At 44.7% G+C, this 19,512-nt stretch overlaps 1 protein-coding gene across 1 annotated transcript in view; it reads left to right on the top strand.

The window, feature by feature from the left end:
* Positions 1-18,960, top strand: part of LOC104084030 (phospholipid-transporting ATPase FetA-like) — a gene marked incomplete at both ends in the record, with an annotated part of 38,881 nt that extends 19,921 nt beyond the window's left edge. The window contains 11 exons of the mRNA XM_009587734.1: positions 1,470-1,678; positions 3,841-3,884; positions 5,465-5,630; positions 6,411-6,599; positions 7,452-7,567; positions 9,003-9,167; positions 11,599-11,710; positions 12,790-12,895; positions 13,689-13,836; positions 17,042-17,225; positions 18,737-18,960. Coding sequence (XP_009586029.1) covers positions 1,470-1,678; positions 3,841-3,884; positions 5,465-5,630; positions 6,411-6,599; positions 7,452-7,567; positions 9,003-9,167; positions 11,599-11,710; positions 12,790-12,895; positions 13,689-13,836; positions 17,042-17,225; positions 18,737-18,960 — 1,663 coding nt within the window. The remainder of the gene's footprint in view (positions 1-1,469; positions 1,679-3,840; positions 3,885-5,464; positions 5,631-6,410; positions 6,600-7,451; positions 7,568-9,002; positions 9,168-11,598; positions 11,711-12,789; positions 12,896-13,688; positions 13,837-17,041; positions 17,226-18,736) is intronic.
* Positions 18,961-19,512: the final 552 nt, after the last annotated feature.

Here is a 19,512-nt window from a genome sequence, read left to right as displayed (position 1 = left end):
CGGGGCAACCCCCGGTATCAATACAGGCTGGGGGATGAAGGGATTGAGAGCAGCCCTGCCAAGAAGGACTTGGGGGAACTGGTGGATGAAAAGCTGGACATGAGCCAGCAATGTGCGCTCGCAGCCCAGAAGGCCAACCGTATCCTGGACTGCATCAAAAGAAGCGTGGCAAGCAGGTCGAGGGAGGTGATTCTGCCCCTCTGCTCTGCTCTGGTGAGATCCCACCCGGAGTACTGCGTCCAGCTCTGGAGCCCTCAGCACAAGACATGGACCTGTTGGAGCAGGTCCAGAGGAGGGCCATGAAAATGATCAGAGGGACGGAATGCTTCCTCTATGAGGACAGGCTGAGAGAGTTGGAGTTGTTCAGCCTGGAGAAGAGAAGGCTTCGGGGAGACCTTATTGTGGCCTATCAGTACTTAAAGGGGGCTTCAAAGAAAGATGGTGGCAAACTTTTTAGCAGGGCCTGTTGCGACAAGGGGGAATGATTTTAGACTAAAAGAGGGTAGATTTAGACTAGATATAAGGAAGAGGGTGGTGAAACACTGGAACAGGTTGCCCAGAGAGGTGGTAGATGCCCCATCCCTGGAAACATTCAAGGTCAGGTTGGACGGGGCTCTGAGCCACCCAAGCTAGTTGAAAATGTCCCTGCTCATTGCATGGGGGGTTGGACTAGATGACCTTTAAAGGTTCGTTCCAACCCAAACCATTCTATGATTCTATATGAGCAGAGTCAATGTCACAACTTCCCAGAGAATGTAGTGCTATGTTAGTTATTGCAGATAGGCAAGCAGGGGTAAAGAGTAGGCAATGCGTCCATGACACTCTCAAACCCTTGAGATTGGGGTGTAGACTGAGTGGGACTGCATAGTTTATCATTGCACTTAACTCTTCAGACAGCTTTGCTCCTGACACTCTCTTTTGTGTTGGTAAATATGAGGAATTAATCCCGTTCCTGTCCAGTGTGTCACACTAGCAGCAAAGTGGAAATTCATGTTGTCTGCGAGCTGATACAGCTCCTTGGTTGTATTGAGTTACACAATGACTTGTTGTGGAGCTCTGGGTTGTTTGAGTGGTGGCTGTGCTTATTCCCCAGCACCAGGCTCAGCCCAGCCCAGAGCCCTGCTGAAACCGTCCCCATCTGTGCACCAGTCCCAAAACTGCCCCAAGTGAAACCCACTGCTCCTGCCTCACTTTTCAGTCTGAAAATTCTGAAATTTTTCAGATACATTTATAAGATGTTGTTTTATAAATAAAGGAAAGAAATTTGCTATAAACCTAACAGATCATTTCAGCAGAACTTGCTTCAGCATTGCTTACTACAGGCAATTTAAGGACAACCTGATGAGTACACCCTGTCATTACCTTCAAAGTTGTCTTGTAATTGCAATTGCTAATGGTGGTGCTGAAGATAAAGATCTTGTCCCTTAAACTAATGAGTATTCCACCACCTTCTCTTTCTGTTTCACCAGTGTAGAGATTATACGCTTGGGTAACAGTTTCTACATTGACTGGGACCGTAAAATGTATTATCCGCTGAATGACACGCCGGCTCAGGCCCGTACCACTACACTCAATGAAGAGCTGGGGCAGATCAAGTACGTCTTCTCAGACAAAACAGGAACTCTCACTCAGAACATCATGTGTTTCAACAAGTGCTCCATCAATGGCAAATCCTACGGTATATTATCTATTTGTCTTATTCTCTGAGTTTTATTCCATTGCATGCCTCTTTGTCCACAGAGACTAAATATGATATCCATAGAGAGTGTCTTTTAAGAAGGTGCAGTGATCAAATGCAGGGCTGCCTGTCAGGGATGCCTGGACAGCCCTGATTACATCATTTGCATATCTTAATATCATTTTCCTCTCCCTTGTTTCCCCTTTTTGCCATACTTTTACCTCCCTTTTTCTGCCCCAGTATCATCCCAACTAAAGAACCTGCACCTTATTACTTTTTCCTCATCGGTCCCAGTTTTACTACATCTGTACTCAAATTTGTTTCTTTCTGATATCACTACCTAGGTAATCTCACACTTTTATTGACATTATTGACATGGTTACCCAGGTATTGCTAACCCTGCAAAACATAACGCATAACTCACATAACCAACTCTCTCTTATCCACTTGTGAAATCAGCTAGCCCTCATGGGGTTATCTGCAAATTTTGTCAGCTTCTCACACTGTTCTCTCTCACATTCAGCAATTTCTCATGTCATGAACAGTGGTTTTCAACATCCTGTTCAGGTAGCTGAACCTTCAGTCGGCACCTAGTCAATGGCCTGGTCATTTGTCTTTAGCCCTGACATACTTTAGCTACCAGAAGGGAGAAAAGTTTGTAGGGAGTTGGAAAAAATGGGAAACAAAAGTTGTTACCTATGTTAGATCCTAACAGTCACTGACTTAAAAGGCTCGTTCATTGTATGGCCCCGGGCAGTTTTCTTCATACTGCTCAAGAGGTGCTAACAATTCACAAACTGACTAATTGATTAACATCATTAGATTCCCCCAGAGAAATTAGTCACCGCTTATTTGTAGATTGATGCTTGTTTTGCCTGTGTCAGACCTGCTGATGGACTAGTGTGCCAGAAAGATGGTCTTTTTTTCTCAGTGCTATCAGCTGGCCTAATAAAAGAAGTTATTTCTTCCTATAAATCTTGTTTTCTGTATATTTGGAGACCACTGTATCCAAAACAGCGCTACTCTGCTAGCCAACGTTAGTGCTGCTAAACAGCTTGAAAAATATTCAGTCTGTTCATTCATGTGTCGTTAGTTGACTCTTCCAAAGTGGATGTGACCACTAACATAGATACAGGGTGTGGGTTCAAGAAATGAATGAGAAATATGCAGAAAGAAGGCGGACAGTCTATAGTTTTCTAAATGCTTAGCTTCTTCCTAGGAATGTACTTCTTCGGATTTGCTCCTCAGGGGCATTTGGGAAAGCCATCCTAGAAAAGATGAATTAGTTCTGCTGCCAGGGAAGCTACTCCGGAGGCTTAAGCTTCCCATTGGGAAGGAGGTGTCCAAAAGCCTCTCTCTTACAGTTCCCAGGAGATCAATTGATGTGCAGTTCTCAGGAGAGATGACTTCTAAGTTTCTTCTACATCCTCAGGGCTTTTGTGAGGGAGTACCAGTATCTACAATTGACTTTGGTCACAGTTGAGGTTGTCGGTGCAGGTATGGATCTATCATTCATGTAATTCACTGAATTTCAATTTTATTTCAATGAAGGGTTGAATCTGGCTGGGCTGGGCACAGTCCAGACCTTCCAAGTGAAATTTTTCTTCACGCAGAGGAAGTTTCAATAGTGTTTCCTGGAGACGAGATGTCTTCCATTTCTGTGACTAGATCATCAGTTCAGGGAAAATGAATAGAGCAGTCTTGCTACCTTGACGTGGGAAGAATGGCTTTGACAACTCCTTCTCTGTGGTAGTCCGGGGACTGTTGCAAACCCAATACGATCCAGGAGCTGGGTTTTGTCTCACATTCCAAAGGGAAGGTACAAGAGAAGTCATGCCCTGAAAGCACCTTCGTTTTCCTCCCAACACTACACGGGTTCAGCTTGAGCCAAGTCTTCTTTACCCAAATGCCAGTCATTTTTATGGAAACTGCTTTGTGTTTCAAGCGTCTGTCAGTCTCTGGATTTTGTCATGGATTAACATGGAAACTGATTGATATGAATCATCCGTCTCCAGTGCCCATGTCAAGATATTTATGCTTACCGAAACTTTTTAATTAGATAATAGCTTCAGAACACTTTAACCAATTTTTGTGGTAGAGGAGATCAGAGACTGCACTTATCTGGAGTTAGTGGCTATAACTTCAGTCTTTCTTGCTTCCAGGTGATGTGTACGATATGTCTGGGCAAAGGATAGAAATAAATGAGGTAAGTGCTCAAGTGCTATCAGGATCTGTGCTTTCAGTGAATCTGCTTGCCTAAGTGCTAGTGGACACAACCCACCCAGCATGGTTCATGCTCTTGACCCTGCAAGAGCTGATGCTTTTGACCCTGACAACAGGAATGTTTGTTCTTGTGGATGTCAGAGGATTGCCAGAGTTGCATTTCCTTCCAGTAAGCCTGGTTTAAACCTGCGGGTCGGGTAGCCTGAGTACCCACTGTTCTCTCAGCTTCACATGACACCCTAGTGCATGCACAGCTCTTCTTGAATACTTGGCCATTGATGTTTGTTGGAAACTTGGACATTGGTGGACTTTATTATCCTTGGCAGTTAATTAAAGCTTTGATGGGGAACCAGTGAGTTCAGTTCATATTGATAATAAGGTCACTGTCAAATTCCCCTAATGTCTGGACACTGGAAAGTGTAAAAATGGGTGACTTCTCCATTTCTTTCTAGCCTCTGCTTGCTGGCACAAACCCACGTCTTGAGTTTCTAAAATGTCTGAAAACTGTGTGCAGTAATCCAAGTAACAAATGGCGAGATGATGATGAAAATCCCATTCCTCGTTGCAATGATTCATTTTCAGGCCATTTAAAACTTAAATTACCCACTGAAATTGGCTATTTGTGCCGAGTGCTGTGCCTCCAGACTGCCCTCGCTTAGGCAGCAAAATGCAAAGGGCTGACTTGCCTGGGGAGACATGCTGGTCTCCTGCCAACCGGCTGCCCAGCAGCTCCTCCTGTCCGTGATACTCGCCAGAGCAGAGTCCTGCTGCCCACACATCCGCGGTGTTGCAGTGCCTGGACCTTGCTGCGCAGATGAGTGGGTTGGGGGGGTGGGTCTGTGCTCTTGTGGTAAGTGCTAAATGTCAGCTTGCAGAGGTCAGAAGGATGACTCCCATCCTGGAAACTCTGAGCTCATCGGGGATGGGGCGGGAGTCGGAATCGTCCCAGGCAGGCTTGGCAGTGCATTCCTCCATGACACATCATGCTGTGAACTTCTGGCCATTTTTCCAGTACATTCCCCTCTGCTTGGGGCTCCTTGTTTTTAGACAAAATGGGCAGTGCCTGCGGAGTTGAACCTTTACATCACTTGTCTGTCGTCTTTTTTCCATATCAGGATTTTTTCTTGCTTTGGGAGAATAGGGTGGAGAACACAGCCTTTTAAGTTGTTTTAAATTGGGCTTCCACATTCCCCTATCACAGGCAGCCATTGACATCAGGAGCATGATGCCTCCAAGCACGCATGTGTTGAAGGCAGGCATTTTTTTGCTATAGAAATCCTTTGGTGGGGATCCTGTAGGAGCATTTGCTGTCATACAGAGAGGCTTCTTTAGCTAACCAGGTTCTCAGCCTGAGTGCTGCTCTGAAAGGCACCTCAAGTGCCTGTCCTCTCCTGTGATTCAGTAGCTTTCATGACCTCCCACTTACTTAGTCTCACCAATCTCTATCATGAAGAGCCCTGCAGGAGAGGCCCTTGTAAGGAAGAGAGAGGGGCTATGATGGGCAGGCATTGGTGTACAGGCATATAAGAGCTCCACAAATAACACCGAGACATATTTTTGCAGAACACAGAGAAGGTTGATTTCTCATACAACCAGTTAGCTGACCCGAAGTTTGCCTTCTATGACCATAGCCTGGTTGAAGCTGTGAAGCTAAGTGATGTCCCGACGCACAGGTTCTTCCGGCTGCTCTCACTTTGTCACACAGTGATGCCAGAAGAGAAGAAGGAAGGTGAGGATTGTTGAAGGCACCAGGCTGAGTGGTTACGTACACCCTGCACCACAGTATGTCTTCTCTCCACAGAAGCTGTTATTGGTCCTTTTGGCTCCCTGGTGATTTTCTGTAGTATATGGCTACACATAAATCAATGTCTTTGGAGATGCCACATGGGAAGAAAAAGGGCCTCCACTCCCTGTGCACTCCTGTGGCGGAGCTGACACTACTGCAAGCACTACACCTCTGGAGTGCGGAAACTGCAGGTGCCACAGCTTCCCTGAGGTGGCAAATGGCTTGTCCCACTCTTTCTGTACTCTGCACCAAGTCCCATAAAGTAAAGCGCACAGGGCACCTATCCACTGGAGACTCATTAGCTCCACTCACCCAGTGTTGCCGCAGGTACTGGGTCAGTCTCCTCAAATCCCAGACAGGGTGAAAACTGTGCTTTAAAGGCTTGAACCATTAATTGACACATACAAGGTGAAAATACTGATGAGAAAAATACATGCAGATGTAACTAGAAGGGGTTAAACCCAAGGAAGTTGTCCTCTCAGTTGGACTCCAAAGAGAGTGATAAAAGTCCCCAGAAGAGTCTAGGCCTCTTGCACTGGCCTGGAGGATGGGTTGATAGGACATGACGGAGATGTGTGGACAGAAGGTGCTTTTTAGAGCTGCACCTCTAGGCATAGACAGAAAAGCAAAGGGTTAACTGCTATATAATGTCTTTGATTTTGTATTTGTTTAGCCTCAGAAACAAGGCAGAAGCCACATTACTTTTTTTTTCTTGCATGTCAGGTGACTTGGTGTATCAGGCCCAATCTCCTGATGAGGGAGCCCTCGTCACTGCTGCCAGAAACTTTGGATTTGTGTTCCGGGCTCGCACACCGGAGACCATCACTGTCATGGAAATGGGAGAAATAAAAATCTACAAACTCCTAGCTATTCTTGATTTCAACAATGTTCGCAAGCGAATGTCTGTTATTGGTATGTTCTCTTTGCTCCCTTCTTTCCTTCCTGACTTTTTAGGCTCTCAAGTTGGCCCTCATTCTGCTGTGATGCCTTTTTCTAGGAGACCTCCTTTGCAGTGCTTTCTGAATAACATTTACTTCTGAGCGCTTGAGATGGGCTGCCTTGGCTTTTCAATTACACAGCAACAGTGCTAGATAAATACTTAACTTAGGCAGGTGGGAGAACATCTTAACATCTGAACCACAATGATGGAGCAGCCTCCTGAAGACACTAAGCTTTTTACATATCTTACTTCCCTCATGACGATGCAGGAAAGGCCTTCCTTCTAATCAGCTTTAAAATTATCAGCGAAATCTGAGAAAAGTGGGAAAGGAGAAAGCAAGGACAAGTAGAGAAGCCCACTTTCCCGAAAGGAAAATGGAGAAATGATTCAAGAAACCTCGTGTAGCCTTTCTTAATACCCTCAGATATTTCAGGGATTGGAATATCATAACTGTAGCAAGAGAGTGGTAGTACCTTTACTGGTAGGAGCAATAAGAGCAGCAGCACCAGTTCCCTAAGAACAAATTGTTCTTGACTTTTGAATGCAGATGTCCTGCCTGAAGTGCTGCCTGTAGGAACTACATAGTGCAACAGAGCATCTGCTCAGACCAATGCAATCTGGGTACAGTTGCCTGTGCTGCTACTGCTAAGGTAGAGTGTAGTTGCATTGGTGCCTTTTCTAAGCAAAGCTTGTCTTGATTCCTGGGAGTTTGCCAAAACTTGGTGGAATTCAGACACCTCTAAAAACCTTTCTTCGTTTTGATGGAAGTGCTGTGAATCCAAATTGCCTCAGTCTGGGATTTGTAGCATTTCTTTTCCTCGTAGTGCGGAGTCCAGAAGGTGATTTGACTTTGTACTGCAAGGGGGCTGACACCATTCTTTATGAACTGCTTCATTCATCCTGCGACTCTCTCAAAGAGGAGACGACAGAACACCTGAATGTAAGTGTTTCCTTCTGCACAACATCTCTCCGTTTGATGGTTTCCTTTTCTCCAGGTGTGGAAATGTATTTTGTATTGAGACAAAAAACAGATTTCAGAAGCAGCACCCAAGCAGTAGTTTTTTAATTTTTTTTTTTTCGTGGGGAATAGAGAGGAAAATAAATTTATAAAGCCTTAGATCTCAAATCAGTTGCCTAAGCATGGGCAGCAGGTGCCATTTGAACTGCTCTAGGATATCCAGGACATCTGGACACGGATGGCAAGTACAATGCAGAACATTTAGGAGACCTGTATGCCTCTGGAGTAGGAGCTGGAAGCCAGGCAGGATAGGTGAAACACCTGAAAAGGCACAACGCATCTGTGTTTTGGCAACTAAATTCCATCCAAGTCTGCTATTACTCTACAATGCGTGCACCCGATGCACTCAAGCATGCCCTGGATCGGAATAACTCAGGTGACCAGTAAAGGGCCACAAGTAAAGAATTCTTGAATACAATTCAGATCTGCAGTGATTGCAATCCGAGAGGTGTCAGTCAGAAGGGACCGGGTAGGCACTGGGACATACCTCCCCTTCTACCAGATTATATAGGGGCATATTGACTGGGCGGCAAGGAAAATGTGTCACTCAAACTTGTGGCCTTTTAAGTTGTTGATGGTTTGCACTGGGAGGCGGTTACTCACCCAAGTGGATGTTTCAGCCAATATTTACTCCAGATACCAGATCCTTCTGATACAATGCAGAGCACAAGATAACAAAAAGTTTTGCCAGAGGGGGTGTGCAGTAGCACAAAGATCTCTGCTCACTGCCTGGGGCGGCCAGAGAAAGTTGCCGGCAAAGGAGAGGGCAGGGCAGAGCAGAGCTGTTCCTGATGCACCTTCACGTCAAGCCTGGGGGAACACCCCTGTTTTCACAAAGGGATCTCTGTTATTCCACCGAACACTGAGAGCCGTACTGTCAATCATACCTCTGCAGAAAGCACAGTTACAAGGACTTGCTGAGATGTCATGGCTGACTGTGCTCACACTGTGCATTTCAGCCAGCATTTTTACCCTAAAAACATTGAGCCCAGGTCCAAAATTCGAGGCTGTGTTCAGTGTTTATTTAGGCCTCACTATTAGTCTCAACCTTATGTTGAGAAATATGAACCTGAGAAACAACTGCCTGATCTAAAGCTTCAGAGCCAGAAAGTAGGAACGCTCTTCTGAATTTATTCTTTGTAAGGACCATGGATGGCAATGATAAAGTGGTCTGGAACTAGTTTTTAAAAAGTACCCCAAGGTTTGTGGTCTAAAAGTTGTGATTTTTTCACCTTTCCTCCGCAGACTTTAGGCAAGAAGTTTTACAAATAGCCGTTTGCTTTCCGAGGGTCCTTTGTAAGCCCAGGTGAGCAGACCGTTCTTCTTTGACCTATTCTGCCTCACCACTGTCTCGCAGGAGTTTGCTGGTGAAGGTCTGAGGACACTTGTGGTGGCCTATAAAAACCTGGATGAAGACTACTTTCAGGACTGGATCGGGCGTCACCATGAAGCAAGCACTGCCTTGGAAGGACGGGAAGATAAATTGTCGGAGTTATATGAAGAGATTGAAAAAGACCTAATGGTTGGTGTTTCAGGGAATCTGGGCCAAGCTCTGGGGGAGGCAGCGAGGACGGTGGTTTGTCAAGAAACAGCTCAGTTTGACTTCAGCAAACATTGCTCTGCAAACAGCTCAGTGGGTTGTGTGATGGGAGCGGATGGGAATATGGCAGTCCTGGGTTTTCACTGGCACCTCCGTCAGGAGCCCGGAACTGGGGTGTCAGCCACCAATGCAAGGGAATGGTTTTGTTTTAACTCATGTGGGTGTCAGAGTAGCTTTCTCGAGATGAAGTGACATACCAGAGCCTAAGGGAGATGACAGGACACAAATATTTCATAGCTATCCTTTGTATACGCAAATTTATTTTCCTGTCTTTGAAATGGCAGGCAGTGAATAATCCCCAGTGCCCCTCCATTTCAGAGAGTGTCTTCTTTGTTCTTGCAGCCCTGGGCAGGATGGAGAGGTGATGCCCATGAACATGTTTGTGTCAATTTGAAATAGGGCTAAACTGTGATCTTCAAGTCATTCTTCTCTCCCTGAGTGTTGTTACAGCTTTTTGAATGCTCTGGGGGGATCTGCCTGTGTTTTAGAGCTCTGAATAATGAATGAAAAGGTTGTGTGGGATCTGAGGGGAAGCAATTCAGCTTTTGCACTCGCAGCAGTGCTTTCCTGAAATCTCGGAAATCCTGGGAGTCACACCATTGCTCCTTCCATTAGCTGTACGCTCAGGATGCCAGCAGGGCCTGGGAAGAAGCAAGCGTGAGCTGAGGAGATGCTGACCTCTGGAAGTTGGAAGTCCACAGGGCAGAGCCTACTGCCCTTCTGGGTCTCAACAGAGTAGTGGGAAATGATGATCCTCTAGTCCAGAGAATTCATGGTGCAAATGCTCTGTGGGTCATGTTCAAAGCAGGAAAGATGGAGGTTTAAGAGGTTAAGGGGCCAGCTGCTTTGCGAGAAAGGGTTATGAAGCTCATGGCCTGAGTAGAGAAAAGGTCACGGGCTCACAGCAGGAAGAAATGTGGCTCAGAAGAAGACACTGTTTACACCAGACCCTTCTCTGACCAGGAGTGATTTTACTTCCCCAAGGTGCTGTGGGAAGAACAGAGGGTGGGTGTAGGAAAGCCTGGCTTGTGACAGAGAATGGGTGTGAGAGCCAGAGTCAGCAAGGAAGCAGATGGGTCTTGTGGAGGTGTAGAGGACTGCCAAGTATCATAGTCTGGTTAGTGGGCAAGAGCAGAAGTCCCTGTGTGTGGCAGGCTCCTGCTAGGGGCCCTTAAGGGGGAGTAAGGACATAAGGACGCAAGGGATGGAACATTGTTAGATTCAAAGAATAGTAGTAAAAATACTATTTATCATTGATTGACCTAAAAGCTAAGGAAGATCCACAGTCAGGAAGGCATCATGACTGTCCCTCCAGCTGCTCTTACACCAGGTCATGGGCAGACAGGCAAAGACCTGTCAACAATACTATAGTGCCGTTCTGCAGCTCCAGAAAGACAATGGCTGTGGGGAATGCAAGCCCTCGTTCTCTCTTCCTGGGCACATTTGACATCAGTGTCCATCTTTGGCCTTCCAGCTCAGACTCAGGCTGCCAAGGATGAGCAGGTGCTCCCAGGAGGTGGCTTTGTATGCTACAAGCATTTAAGCTTTTGCTAGCTGGACCAGGGACTACTGCTGTAAAATGTGGATTGTGCACTTTTGAGGACCCTATCGAGAAGTTCCGTCAGAGCTGTTGTCTACATTGCTAACACTCATAGCTGACGAATGATGAACATCCCAGGAAGCAAAAACGGATCTTGGGCTTAAAGCCAACCTCTGAATTTAGTCTCCCAACAGCAGGAGGTAGGTGGTAGCAGATGCTGCCTAAACCTGAGCTAGCAGTGAAACCTTCATGTCCCTTTGACAATAGGCCACCAAGTATCTCCAAAATGCAGAAAAAGCAGTAACTTTAAAATAATGAAGGTATGTGTCCTGAGCAGTCTGTGGTTTACTTGTGTGACAGCGTGGAGCAGAGGTGGGGACAGGTCTGTTATGGGCTGAAGAAGATGTTTAGCAGCCAAATGACAGCTGCAGTACAATATAGCTGGGAGCAATCTCCACACTAGAGGATGCATATGGAGGTTTGGGGACATGAATCCGCAGCTGTCTTTGCCCCTCAGTTAAAACTCTGAAGGGGCCCATGTGGAAGAACACAGACCTGTAGGTCTACAAACATGTTGGCAAATAATTTCATGATTGCTCATGATTCATTTGAGCCTGGGGGATTAGAGACTAGAACATTTGCAGGATCAGGGCTCTGCTCTGTTCAGTAAATTTGCTGAGGAAGAATGAAAATCAGTACAACCTTATTCCTGGATTTCATTTGTATTTGCTTGAATAATTACCTGGAGGTCTAATGCTTTCTCCTTTGGTAGCAATGGGAAGACTTACCAGTTCTCTGCCATTTTCTGTTAAGCTGCTAGGTGCCACAGCAATTGAGGACAAGTTACAAGACGGGGTCCCACAGACAATTGAGACTCTTGCCAAAGCCAACATTAAGATATGGGTTCTCACTGGAGACAAGCAAGGTAAAGGGGCTACAGCTTTGGGTGTTTCTCTTCTCTCTCACCGGTGGGATGGCTCTGCTAAGACCCATATTCTCATTCTTTCTCCTTTGAAAACTGCACAGAAGACAAACTTACAGGGCTTTGCTTCATTGCCAGCTAGGCAAAATTCCAGTTATCTGGAATTAGACCAGATAACTATAGCTAGTACCTGTTCTTAATTCCTGTTCTGGGGCTTGAAGAAGTGTGAAGGCAGCATCCTTTGCCTTTGGAGAGGTGACAGTGAGCATCCCATAGTCCCTGTCATATGCTGTGAAAAGGTGTCATTTTAGTGCAGTCGACTGTCCTGGTGAAGAAGGTGGAAAAAATCTCGTCCTGCTTTCCAGGAACTTTAATGCTAAAGTGAATGTTGGGTCTGTTTCAGTTTGGTCCTGGCATTAATGATCCAGAATAGAAATGGACGAAATTTAGGCTTTTGGAGAAAGCATTAAGTTGGAAAGAACGGTAAATAGATGCCAATGAATTCTTTTGGAGAAACAGTAACTTCACTGAAACAATGGTGTTTCAGGGAGGTCAAAAGTGTTTGCAAATAATTTCATCTAAGAAATGAGCAGAGAATTTTTGAGAAAAATTAAACATTTCATTTTGTCATGTTCCAAGTGTAATAGTTTTGCTTATGAAATACCAAAATAATTTTTCTTCAGAATTTTCTGAACAAAATATCTTTATACTCTTCTTCAGAACTATGGTTTGGGGCTTTTCTGGGACCAGGGGGAGGGAAAGTTAAAAATCCTGAAAAAAAATTTTTGAATCAACATGAAATGTTTTTGTTGCTCCAAGTATGTTGGCCAAAGGGTGTTTTAAGCTTTTTCATTTTGGTAGAATTATTTTTTTCTGTGGCCTTCTGAAGCCCAATTAGGGGAGATTTGCTGCTACACCCATCAAGGGGACTCTCCTGGCTCTCTTAAACTGTGACTCTGAAAGGCTCAGAGCTCTTTTGAGTGAGAAAGAGAGCTTTTGTCGTGTGTGTAAAAAGGCCACAGAGGAGGTGGGTGAGTTTGGGGCTGCTAAGATGGGTCATTTTCCTGGTTTATCTTTCCCAGAGACGGCAATGAATATTGGTTACTCCTGCAACTTGCTGAATGATGACATGGAAGATGTTTTCGTTATCGAAGGCAGCACATCTGATGATGTACTTAATGAGCTGAGGTAAATGGCTGAAATACACAGCTTCATTGCTGTGCACTGACACTATTTGTATTTTGTATTACTCCACCTTTTTTTCCTGTGGGCTTTACTTGGTGCAGTCCATTTAAGGACCTTAGATAAGGGCTAGCTGGCTCCCTGGAAGGTCCAGCAGCTAAACACAATGTAGAAATTTCCTGAGGATAAACTCTGAAGCTTCTTGATCCAAGAGGTCAAATCTATGTAAATGTATAAGAAAGCAGAGTCAGGCAGGCAATATTAGCTAACATTCGACAAGTGATCTGGAGCCACAAAGCCTTTGGCTCCAGGCTTGAGCTATCTGTTGCTCTATTGCTATTGCCATTCATCCACATTGCGGTCCTTCGTCTGGACATGGTCCTTTTCTAGCATTATCTGGAAATCTACCTTCCTCCCTAGCCTCCTCAGTATACACAAGTTCTTAGGTATAGGTGGAAAATGGGAAAGTTTTTCAATCCTTTTCACTTGAAATAGGTGGTTGCCAGACAATATGCACAGAAAATTGGGATGCCCTTTGGGATACTGTCCTTCATGACACTCAGATGATTTGTTTGACTTTAAATCAGTACAAGTTTAGCACACACTTGTTAGAGTTTCAAAAGCATGTGGATGATCTGCACGAACAGCAGCAGCTAAACTATGCATGTTGTTGCAGGGATAGAGGAAAAATTGAACTAAATTATAAAACAGAAGCATCAATTTTTTGATTGATAAAGTTGATTTAATAAAACATATATATCTTTACAAGCTTTTCATTATTGTTCTGGATTTTTTTTAGGAATGCAAGGAAAAAGATGAAGCCAGACTCCTTTCTGGACAGTGATGAAATCAACATTCAATTTAAAAAATCATCAAAAAACCCAAAAGTTATACCTGATGAGCAAGCAAATGGGGTGTACGGTCTGGTTATCACTGGCCACAGCCTGGTAAGGAAGGTTCAGAGTCATGTTAGGGCTGAGTTCTCTGAAGAACTTAATGTGATAGGGACATACTGGGAGTCTGAAAATGCTTTAAAAACTTAGCTCTAGAGGACCGGATTTTTTTTTTCCTAATTGAAGATTAGGCTCAGTAGTTATCTAAGACATCAAAGGTGATGGGCAAGGTTTCAGAAGACTGGAACAGGGAAGAGTTGGCCCTGATGTTGGCGAACAAGATGGGTAGAGTAGCTGTATCAATTTTCATTTCCAGAAAGATACTGGAAAAATAATCGGGCAGTTTATGGATGCAGGAAGAAGATAAGATAACATCAGACATGGGTTTCAAGTATGCCAAGAACGTGTTCTACTAAATATATCTGATAACATATATTTAACAGATAGGATATATATCTTATAACTCAACTAATAAATTGTTTGATGGTCTCTCCCATGACGTTCTTCCAAGCGAACTGAAGTGATATGGTCTAGATGAAATTGTTAAGTGACAGATGCAAGACTGCTTGGAAAGTATGGCTCTTAAGGGCTCACTGTTGATCTAAAACAAGTTAAGTGGCATCTGCAGGGGGCTATCCCACATCTATTTGATATTCAGTGTTTGCATTAACTGCTTAAAAAAAGAGCAGGTAACACCAGGCTGGGAGAAACCGCAGGCATGATGGAGTTCAAGATTGGATTTGAAAACAATTTTAACAAGTTGGAGAAATACTTTGGAAAAATGGAGAATGCAATTCAGTAAACAAATGCCTTGTTCTCCATTTTCACATAATCAACTACACACGTACAAAATCAGAGATATGTATGTAAAAGCATCATCTGTTAGACTTGTGAAGAAAGCCTCCTGCTTCATTTGGCATCGGTAAAGTCTTAGGTGAAACAATTTAACTTATTTGGGCCATTTTCTTTAGGAAAATGTAAACCAACTAGAGAGAGTACAAAGAAAACTGTAAGAGTAGTCAAGCATGATCTGGAAAGCATAGGGGCAAACTGAGAGAGTTAGGACTTCTGAGCCTGGAGAATACTGATCAGTCTTGGTAATGCTTTTCAAATAATAACAGGTAAACATAGTAATTGAATTCAACTGAGATAAGAGAGTTTTGGGTGAAATGTCTTCCTGGTGAGAATAGTGAAGTGCTGGAATAGATTTTCCATCCTCAGAAATTTTTTAGAACATATTAGAGAAAAAACAGTTTAGATGATAGATACATTTCAACTTGTCTGTGAGGAAGATTTAGTCTAGATCAGGTTTATTTGTCTATTGTATTTTGCTTTCCCAGATTGCAGGGGAAGCAAATAGGTAGACATGGAAAGAGGTGGGAGGTGCTGCCTTTCAGAGACAAGATGCTTCTGTTCCCTGTGGTTGCCTCCTCTCTTGATAGCAGTCCAGCAAATTTAACTCCCAGCTCTATGCCAGCCTGGCAAATTACTATTAAAAAAAAATCTCATCTTGCTCCATTTTTGGCTTATGTGCCATGTATACAGATCCTGGACTAGAGGGGACACTTTCAGGCAGAGTCTAGGTTGTCAAATACCCCCTCTCCCTCTTTTACGCTCGCTCCCTCTTTAACTCCAGGGCCTTAATCTTTAAATCCCCACTGCAAAACGGACAAGAGCTCTATCAAGTTCTCTGCATCTGCATAGGTGAATCCTCTGACATCCCAGCTGGCTGCGAGTCCCTGCCTGTTCCTACTCCGTCCCTTCAGCCTGCAGCACAGACCCGGAGTGCTTTGCTATAAAAGCACCCCTGGCAGCGGTGACAAATTTTCCTTTTATTCCTGGAAAACCACACACTCACCCACACCCTGGCAAGGAGACATGTCACACACAAAGAAATTCAAATCTGGGCTGTATGGGAGCAGCCAGCCCACATAGCCTGCAGCAGAGTGGACACGGCCAGTCTTACCAAGGCCATGGCTTTCTCCTGGGTGTGGACCACAAGGATAGCGTGGACAAAACTATGTGTTATTTATTTATTTCTATAAGCCTAGAGCTTGAACAATGGTAATAGTGCTGATATAGTCCCATTCAAACACAGCATCTGTTCAGCGCCATATCCCTATGTGCAGATGGGTGGGATGGCAGCACTGGGGCTATGTCCACATGTGGTCTTGCTTCAACAAAGTGAGTGAACAGACGCACATTAGCATCTGTAATGGCATCATCATACTAATTGATTTGTGTGCAGTTCCGTTAATATACGATGTAATAACAATTTGCTAGTGCTGTGCAGTGAGGATGTTGTGGCAAAAGCCATTTCTAACTGCACTGACCAGCCTATACTAAAGCTAAACCATGAAAAGGTCTCTTTTGTTGAGCAAGCCTGCCTGCCACTGACGGGAGGGAAGCGGCAGTGCTGGTGACTCATAGCTCTCTGTTTCAAAAAGAAAGGATATCTGGCCTAAGGATTGTCTGCCTTATGCAGAAAGGGCAGTGGGCCTGCTGTAATGCCTCTGTGGAGGAGAAAGCCCTGTAGATTCCTTCCATGCGTATCTACTGAGAAGAGACACCAAAGAACAGAGCCAAAAAGCATGTTCTGAAAGAAATATGAAAAGCTAACACTGCTACCTCCTCCTCACGCAGAGCTGGAGGGGTGACCCCACATCCAATTATCTCTGTGCTTCCCCAACAGAAATAACATGGCTGATTGATTTAAAAGGACAGCACTCAGAGCAAAGTTGCCTTCTCCCTGGCTTTGTATTTTGCTTTGTCATGCCCACCTGAGCTCAACTTTTTCCATGTTTTTTTTTAATTAAGTACTCCCAAATTAAAGTCTCTTCTATTTATACCAACAGATCTCCCAGAGCTTAAAAAATAAACCAAGAGGGACGAGCAGAGACTGTCTTGCATGGAGATAGGCAAGGTTGTCTCAGGCCCAGCAGCAGCTTCGTTAATTTAGTGCTCCTGTTGTTTGACATTTCTGCTGCACTGTCAGGTTACATCAGCCAGAGCAGCTGTTGTGCATATCCAGCTGTGGTGCACCCAAGGTGCAAGCTCATAGGTGTACACTGCGTGGCATGATGTTGCGCGGTGTGGATGCTCCCTGCGACTGAATGGATGGATTCACTTGGGGTATCTCACACCATCCTTCTGCCGAACGGAAGAACTAGTTCTCATTTCCTTCCCGCTGCATGCTCTTTGTCAGGCCACGAGTTGCTGCTGGTCTGACCTGAACGCCCCCTTTGCTCCTTCTTCTCAGGCTTACGCACTGGAAGGGAATCTGGAGCTGGAGCTGGTGAGAACCGCCTGCATGTGCAAAGTGGTGATCTGCTGCCGGGTGACTCCGCTGCAGAAGGCCCAGGTGGTGGAGCTGGTGAAGAAATACAAGAAGGCTGTGACCCTGGCAATCGGAGACGGCGCCAACGATGTCAGCATGATCAAAAGTGAGTGACAGCCGGCAGCCGGCATGCTCTAGCAAACTGAGTCACTGATGTATTTGCTATCTGAGGTGGCCTAGCAGCAGGAACACATATCTGAGCGCCTGCTGTACCACCCTCTTTGTGGCACCGAGCGGCTGTGTCCCAAGTTTTGGCAGGTTTCTACAGGGCACTGTCACTATAGGCTACTCGTGTCTCCTGCCTTCCAGGACACACAGGAGAGCCCTTCGCTGTGCTCCCACCACCAAGATCGCAGGAAGCTGAAGTTGCACTTACTGCCTATTTCTCTGTTTCTACCTTAGAATAGATAAAAGCCCACCGGGGCTGTGACATGTCCACCTGTCTGTCTGCATGGCCACCACCACAAGGGCAAAACAAAGAACAAAAATTTTGTTTCAGAGAGGGCCTGTCTGCAATGCAGAAAGAAAATCTTCATGCCTGTAAATAGTCTGTATAAGGTTACATGATTTTTTTTAACATTTCCATGTGGTAGGGCCATTTGTCAATTATCTCCCTTGAGTTACAAATCACAGGCTTCTAGGCCCCTTCGTCCTTGAGTATCATTTGATGCTGCATTACCTCAGTGAATTTATGGAAAAAAAACCCTAACTAGGTCTAATTAAATTAAGATTATTCAGAAGGGCCTATTGCTAATCTTCCTTGTGTTAATTTGCAAGAATTGATTAACTGGAGCCTTTTAATTAAGAAAGAAAAGGCTAAGTAGGGAGCTTCAAGGGAGATAAGTCAGGCAGTCAGTAAAGAAAGGATAAGAAAAGTTAAAGTGTACATGATAATTAGAAACTAACCCACTCCCCCCACGAGAGGGTTGGGACATTGGGATTTTATCAATTCACTGTTCCGTGGAAACCTCTGAGTCTAACCAACCTCCAGCCATCAAGGTTGCTCTCGTCAGTTAAAGCTGTATGATTAGCTGTACATTAAACTTATGTCCATGTTTAATAAACCCAAGTTACTATTAAAAAAGATGTGACTCTTCTATCTAATTATTTGATTGAACCAATAAAGCCTAGGAAATGTAAAAAGGCTTCAGTCTGCCTTATAGCACTATGTCTGAGAAATCTATAAGGGGTTTGAAGATTTTCCTTGTCTGGAACAATATTCTAAGGCCGCTGGAAGGACATGCATGCATGTAAATACAAGTCACATGTCAATATAAATTGAAGTTATTTTTTCGTAACAGCAGCTGTTATGAACCACAGCATTTATGCTGTTGGAAAACATTCAGAAAGAAAACATGAATTGTCATTGAGGGTGTAATTTCATTCAAATAATACAAGCCCAGTTACTGGAAATGTATCACCACAGCCAAAATCATAATGCTGCTGAAAGAATTAACGCCCCAAAATACAATTTTTTTTCAAAATAACTTTACATATGGCTTTTTATGAAGGCTGGGAGGGAATTAACACAGTGTCCCAGTGCAGGGAACTCATTTAAAAAATGGGGCAATCAAAACTCTCAGTCTAATTACATGATCAATAACCTTCTTGTTGCAGCTGCCCACATCGGGGTTGGTATCAGCGGCCAGGAGGGGATGCAGGCGGTCTTGTCCAGTGACTTCTCCTTTGCACAGTTCCGTTACCTGCAGCGCCTGCTCTTGGTCCACGGCCGGTGGTCCTACATCCGCATGTGCAAGTTCCTCAAATACTTCTTCTATAAGAATTTTGCCTTCACATTAGTGCATTTCTGGTATGGCTTCTTCTCTGGCTTCTCAGCACAGGTAGGTCCAGCTTCTGTTTTCTCATTGTCATGTCTAGCATTTTCAAGTAAAGTATCTGGAAAAAATTTAAAAGGAAATAAACTAAGCCACACCCGCCCTGCCCCCTTAGTGAATGGCATGCAGGTCTGTCTTCTTCAGCTGTATGAGTATAAAGCAGATACTGCCTCCTTCACTGTGCTGCTGGTAGAGGACAGATGCCTGAAGACATTTAGGTGCATTATGAAGCACGTAGATACCTTGTGGGATTTTTGAAAGCGTTCAAACTGACTACAGCCATCAAACAAGGATACAGATTACACAGAGGCCTGACCAGTTTGGTGCAGATCTGTGTAAGACCTATGCTTGCCCTATTAGCACATTTGAAGCAATCAGCTTAACCCCGGGTGTGCTTCAGCAGCTCGCAAGAGGAGCGAATCTCCGGCAGTGAAAAATTTGGTGTTAGTTTAAGATAAACCCATCTCCAACCCAACCAGACCCTGGGAAGCGCAGATAGTGTGCAAGTGTTACTCCGGGGCTGAGGGTGCAGGGGTTCAGGCAGGGCGGCTGCCGCCC

This window comes from Fulmarus glacialis, unplaced genomic scaffold, assembly GCF_000690835.1.
Source record: "Fulmarus glacialis isolate BGI_N327 unplaced genomic scaffold, ASM69083v1 scaffold45491, whole genome shotgun sequence".
NCBI lineage: Eukaryota > Metazoa > Chordata > Aves > Procellariiformes > Procellariidae > Fulmarus > Fulmarus glacialis.
Note: the sequence above shows the minus strand (reverse complement) of the source record. Positions and strands in the feature narration are given on the sequence as shown.